Here is a 6,538-nt window from a genome sequence, read left to right on the forward strand (position 1 = left end):
TTAGACATTGTTAATTGCGAATTTCCATCCTCGTTTTGTCCACAAACGACAGGCTATTGCATTCGATAATATTGCAGTATACATACTATGGCTTACTAATGACTTATTTAAAAAAGAGAGGAAATAAAATCGAATACGCCAGAGGGAGAGACCCGGAAATTAATTGTAGATAAATCCTTCGCGAGAGAAAATACTGCTGCAAACATGATAGTTTGTTATACAATACACATACATAATATATATACGTGATAATATAAAAAAGAATTGCAATGCATAGAATTAAACAAATATAGAAACTTATAATGATGATGATGATAATAGTAATTATATTAATAAGGATAAAAAAAAAATATTAAAAAAAAATCAAATAAAATAAAATGATGATAATAAAACACAAAGTGGGAGAAGAGGCTGGAAGGAAAGGTTCTAAACAGTGGCAAGCACGTTTCCTTCCCCCTTCGATAATAATAATAATAATAATAATAATAATAATAATAATAAAAAAGAAAAAACACGAATGTTTTTCGCTCCTCGTTCTTAAGATTAATTAGAGAGCTTCAAGTATAAAAAGAGTCCAACGTGTACACTAATCATTTTCGCTCTCTCTCTCCCCCCCTCCCCTCATAACGTCGGCCTCTCGCATCATTCACAATAATAATTCTGTCTCATTGAAATCTCTCTCTCCTCCGATTCGCAAACATCAATCAGAAATCTCAGGTTGTCCCCGCCGCTGAAGGTTGAGGCCTCGCGTTGTGCGCTCGCTGTCCTCCCGCGACCCTCCTCCTTATTTCCCCTTCTTCTCCTTCTCCTTGTTCTCGTCCGACTCCTTGTCCTTCTCAACGTCCTTTTCCTCCTTGTCGGCCTTCTCCTTGTCTCCCTCCTTCTCCTCCTTCGACTCCTTGGTCTCCTTCGCCTCCTCCTTGCCCTCCTTCTCCTCGGTTTTCTCCGGCTTCGGTAGGTGGGTGTTCATGTCGAGAGTCGAGCAAATCTCGTCCCAATCCGGGAAGCAGCGCTCCTTCATGCGCGAGCAATGGCCAACGAGATTCGGGCAGTTCTCCTGCATGTAGTCTCGGAGCGCGAAGGATATCTCCTTGTCGATGTACAGGATCTGGGCGAGATTCGCGAACGCGACGACGTCCAGCTGCGAAACAAATTTAGAAATTATTAATACGTGGCCGACCATTTCAGGAGACATTGACGTCCGGGGCGATACTTACGGCGGTGGGCTCGTCCCCGAAGAAGAACGGCTTATCGGCGAGCATGTCACTGAGAACCTTGAGGTCGTCGCAGCCGAACTGAAGGACCTCCTCAGCCGTGTGTACGCCCATGCCCTGAGCCTTGACCTTCCGCGCGCCCTGCAACCAATCCAACTATTTCTCACTACAAATGACCAAAACGCCTCATTCTCGAATTGCCAAAGATATTTTATGCACCAGTTCAACCTGTTATCCTCCATCTTTGTCGCTCGCACAACGCCCATCATTCTTATTTTTCTGTTTTTTTTTTTTTTTTTGTCAATTTACGCCCTCACCCCTCATTCCCTCATCACTTCATTCTCTTTACTCCCACCTAATCGCTATATTTATTTATTTTCATTTTTATTTTTATTATTCTTTTTTTCTCTTTCATCCCTAAGGGACATCTCGAAGCTATCGAACGTCTCATGCTACACTCAGGGAGCCGGGAATTTTTTCGAAGTTTTACGTAACGACGTGTGCGTGCACTGAGAAATTAACGTGTTGATACGTTTTCTTGAATTTTATCACATAGAATCATTTTATCTAATCAAACTTGATTCTCAAGAGCATTTTTCAATGGGAGATTGTTTATCGGCTGTCAAATACAATCGACGCACACATACTATATCAACACATTTTTTTCACCTACGTTAAGCTTATCAATACAATGACAATCATAATGAAGAAAATAAAAAAATTTAAAAAAGTCAAGCGAGTGCCGAATACACACGAACTTATCTATTTTATCGACATTTAAATTTTCCGGCCAAATTCTCACATAAAGCGACAAATGCTAATAACGTAGGCATACTTTAATAAATATTATTCAAAGCAGAGTTTATCATCATAAGAACGCAAATGTTATATGTATAGATGAAGAATTTTTTCAAGTGAAGTGCAATCTAATAGGCTTTATTGTTTATTGCATCTTAGAATTTAATGTTTGTTATATTAATTTTTAATAATAAACAATTTAGTGTTGTAATGTTTATCGTTATTACGGAAATTACCGTTCTCTTTTAATGTAAGGTAAAAGACTCCAATATTTATTTTATATTCATATTCTTTACCTTTGCTCCTATCCCATTCAGTGATATTTATAACAAACTCTTTATACCTAATAATGGGCGTGTAACCCAGTTTTCCGAATGTTTTCTAAACAATTAATATTAGCGAGAATGTTACACACGAGCTTAATTTATTAAGCAAATATATTATGAGCAATTGAAAGTTCTTTAAAGCTATTTATTAGAATAAATTTTTTAACGATTCAATTAGAATGCCGATAAAGAAAAGTCACTATTAATATCCGGCAGACCTTCGACTGACAAAAAGAAAGAAAAATAAAAACACTCGGGAAACGATAGTCCACCAGTTGTCGTTATCTTGTAACTGTGTAACGAGAGGGTAAATGCCCAATCTCTTTTATTAAATACCGACAGCTCGTTCGTTAAGAGTGGACTCTGGCTCCGATTAAATAGAACAACAATATCATTTATTTGGAGTTGTAAAATTCAATACCAGTTCATAGAAAGTGTTTATAGAACGTCGATGAAAGGTGGCTGAACGTTTGAGTTCGCTTGTATTAACGAACTACAACACAGCCAACCCTTCATGTAGACTGTCGAACATCGGAACCACGTTTACCCGAGTGCATGAGAAGGATGACGAAGACGACAAATAAAGTGGATGGTGTGTTTGTGTGCACTTGTGGGTATTAAGGCAAAGGGCTTGGGTGGACGAGCTCAGGGTACCGCGAGCTCACCTTGCGCCCGTATGTGAACTTGAAGAAGAAGTTGAGGATGCCGTTGGGAATCCTTGTACCGAGCGCGTGCTGGAGGTTGACCTTGTAGCCCTTGAGCATTTGGTCGAGGTTCTTTGTGCGCCAACAGGCCACGACCCACATAAGGTTGTTCTCGATCATTGATATCGTCGCGTGAGAGACGCTGCGCTGGTCAGTGCTCAGGACCGCGTCGATGTCCTTGTCATACTTTTGGCCAAGCTCGCGCATTATGATCTTGCTGTGCTCGATCTCGTCGCCATTGAGCTCAATGAACGGAAGCTGGCCCTTCTTCGAGCGGAACTTCATCTTGTGGTCAACATTCTGTAATGATAAATCGTATAATTATTAACTTGACATGGTTAGTCAGGATTAGGGATGTACGTAATCATGATTTGTACGACCGGTGCTTTTCACCCAAATATTTTTCATTTCAAATACAACTAAGCGCTAATATATGCCAATAATTCGTACGAAGTTAATTCACAAGACGACGATAAATTCTCATTCGTTTATTTATTCATAATTCATTTTGATTTATTATAAGCGATCCAGCTATTCATTAACATTTTCTAATGGCTCGGATTTAATTGTACTTATAATAATCCAACATTCTTGCTTAACGTTTCGCTCTCGTATTGATAATCCAACGATTATATTATGTATATTACTAACGGATATTTGTGCTATTTTTAATTAACATTTTCACCCATGAAAATTCTTGATGAAAAATAATTCTCTTAGGCATTGTCGATATTGATTTGGATAACTCGTGGTCCAGGATTTTCTAATAATCCAATAATTTTTTAATTTTCCCGTAAATAGCGATTTTGAAATCGCCAAGTATAATATAGAGCATTAAGTAAAAATGTCCCAGCATAAGGAGTACGTGTATTAAATTTCCCTCGAATTTAATTACATTTGCAAGTCACGTTCTATATACTTTCTCAGAATTCCAGTCTCATTTATCGGTACGGTGCAGCATTGGTTAATAATCGTGCAGGATTCTCTCTCTCTCTCTCTCTCTCTCTCTCTCTCTCTCTCTCTCTCTCTCGCCAGCCTGTCGAGTCTCCATCTTCGTCTTTCATCTCTCGCGAAAAGGCTCGCAGCAAAGAAGGAAAGAGTCGCTGGATGAATAATGGCCAACGTGCTCCGAACAATGGCGGACACGGCCAAAGAACCAAGTGTCCGTAAATCTTGGTTTGCGTGAAACAATAACTGCAAGCTGCTGCGAATTTCGCGGTAGGCTTGATTCCTGAAATGCTTTTTCTGCTCGCTGGCATTTTCTTCGAGGCCCAAGGCCACATATGGGCTGTGACTCCCTTACACGTGTTTATCGGCGCGCCCTTTTTGCCCTTCGCTGCCGGCCACTCCCAGAAATAGACTTGAGAAAATAAAATTCAGAGAAGGCACACGAGATAGAGAAAGCCAGAATGGCAAGAGCCGAGAAGGAGGGAGATAGAGGGGGAGAGTGAGTGAGTGAGTGTGAGAGAGAGAGAGAGAGAGAGAGAGAGAGAGAGAGAGGCAGTTTGTAAGATCCGAGTGCACATGTACAGCGGAGCTCATCGCTGTGACAAAGAGGAACAAATAGTAAACCTCGTATGTCCAACGTTAACTGATAGGCTGTCTTATTGTGTGCCATCGAAAATGTATTATGAAAAGAAAAAGAAAAAAAAGAAAGAAAGAAAAAATCTCTTATTCTGGATACATTAATATTCATCGCAAGCACGGGAAATACGATCAAAATGTATTTTGCTTTTCTTACATGTAACGTACATGTTAAGTAAGGAAGAAAACATCTTTTACAACGAGTAGTTACTTGTAAATTATGTATTATATTAATGCATTAAGAATTAAATTATCATTAAGAGCTCTCCTTTCGTCATTCGAAAGAATAAAGAGAGGAAATGCGTCACATAAGGCTCACAAATCACATTCCCAGTACTTAATTATAGGAGAAACGCCTCGCATATGTGAGGGAATTTTGAAGGAAGCAAGCAGCAACAGTCCCACGGCCCCGCATAATATTTGTACCAATTTCACTATACCAGAGCGAAAAATATTCTCATCTGCACTGATTCCCTAGAATTTCCCCGGAACTTTAGCTTAGCCGCTCAGCGTGAAGCTAACGCCGTTAAGGGCGCCGATATCCGGTTTTATGCCCTCGAGCGAAAATTAAAATACCGGAGAAGTAGAATGCATTCATCGTTGGGTAAATGCTTTCCTTCGAAATTATTATTGTGGCATTAAAACTGGATAATCAAAGATTAAAAGCCCATTTGATCTTACAATCTTGTATTTAATTTGTAAATGTATTGCTGCAATGGTGGATTTAGCTTTCGTTGTTATTTCGATTACAAAATGAGAATCGATTCACCACTCTCTATTATTCAATTATTGACATCTACGTTGTTCGATGAATTTATACATTTAAATAAAGATTAAAAAAAAAAAAACCAAAAAACAAGTCGACCATTATTTATTTTGAAAAATGAGGCATTTTGCTATTTATGCTATAATCCATACTTAATAAAGACTATAACAGGAATTTTCTCAACCGAACGACTATGCTATAATTCTTTACTCTCTTTAATCTTCTTTCAAATTTTTTAGTTACTTTTTCAACTTACTGCCAGTTTTTCGAGCGAAAATAAATTTTAAAATAAAAATTCACCTCACTAATACCTGGCGATGAATTTATCAGAGTCGAGAATAAATGATTTCATTAGTTTATGATTTTTGCGACTATTTTTATTATTTCTTTTTATTTATTACTAGTTGGGAATATGTACCGAGTAGTTTTCATGGAATGTACAATTATACTTAAAGAGCGTTAAAGCAGCGCCACAGTTAAGCTGTGATATGGAAGCTCTAGTTATTAATCATTCTTTATGTTGAAATATTGCCAATTAATTATTAATCTAAAATTCTACATTTATTTCGTATTTTCATTATCGACGGCTGAATTTCGGAATCTATTTAAACTTTAGATTAAAAACCTTTTTGTTCAAACGATAAGAGAGTATGAATAAAAATTGAAAAACTCCTTAACGTAGTCCGACTGTAATGATGATAAATACTTAATATAACGTTGAAGACATCAATACTTTAGTATCGTGAATTAACGATAATATATATCAATAGTGTGGCCTTATCATTTCTTGTTATTTTTATTTTGATTATTTTTTTTTTTTTTTTTTTTTTCGTTGAAATTCAAAGTCGCAATGGTTGTTTTTCCTTGTAGGAATATTGTTCTGTTACATGTTTTGCTGCAAGTTTCGTTTGAAACACGAAGAGGAGCTACGCAAGTACGTCGAAAGTATATTAAACTCATGCTCGACGGGAAGAAAGTAAAAAAGCTAAGTATATATACGCGTCTACAAACCACAATGCACTTTTTCTTCTCGTTTTATTTGGGGGAGCGCGCGTATAACCGGAAAAAGTAGCGGAGACGAAACAGCAGCGGCCGAAGATAAGAAGATGAAAGATAATATGGGAAGGGAAGGGAAGGGAAGGTGAA

General features: G+C 37.8%; 1 protein-coding gene across 2 annotated transcripts in view; it reads right to left on the bottom strand.

Annotated features, from left to right (window-relative positions):
- Positions 1-620: 620 nt before the first annotated feature.
- fax (failed axon connections) overlaps positions 621-6,538 on the bottom strand; it is a 51,987-nt gene continuing 46,069 nt past the window's right edge. The window contains exons 2-4 of one of the 2 annotated variants that reach the window (XM_011506943.1): positions 3,004-3,342; positions 1,218-1,355; positions 621-1,141 (exon numbers count right to left, since the gene is read on the bottom strand). In XM_011506943.1, the coding sequence (XP_011505245.1) occupies positions 785-1,141; positions 1,218-1,355; positions 3,004-3,342 (834 nt within the window). In that variant the 3' untranslated portion in view covers positions 621-784. Of the gene's footprint in view, positions 1,142-1,217; positions 1,371-3,003; positions 3,343-6,538 lie in introns of both variants that reach the window. The other variant, XM_011506942.1, reaches the window with a different exon arrangement.

This window comes from Ceratosolen solmsi, unplaced genomic scaffold (assembly GCF_000503995.2).
Source record: "Ceratosolen solmsi marchali unplaced genomic scaffold, CerSol_1.0 scaffold6, whole genome shotgun sequence".
Lineage (NCBI taxonomy): Eukaryota > Metazoa > Arthropoda > Insecta > Hymenoptera > Agaonidae > Ceratosolen > Ceratosolen solmsi.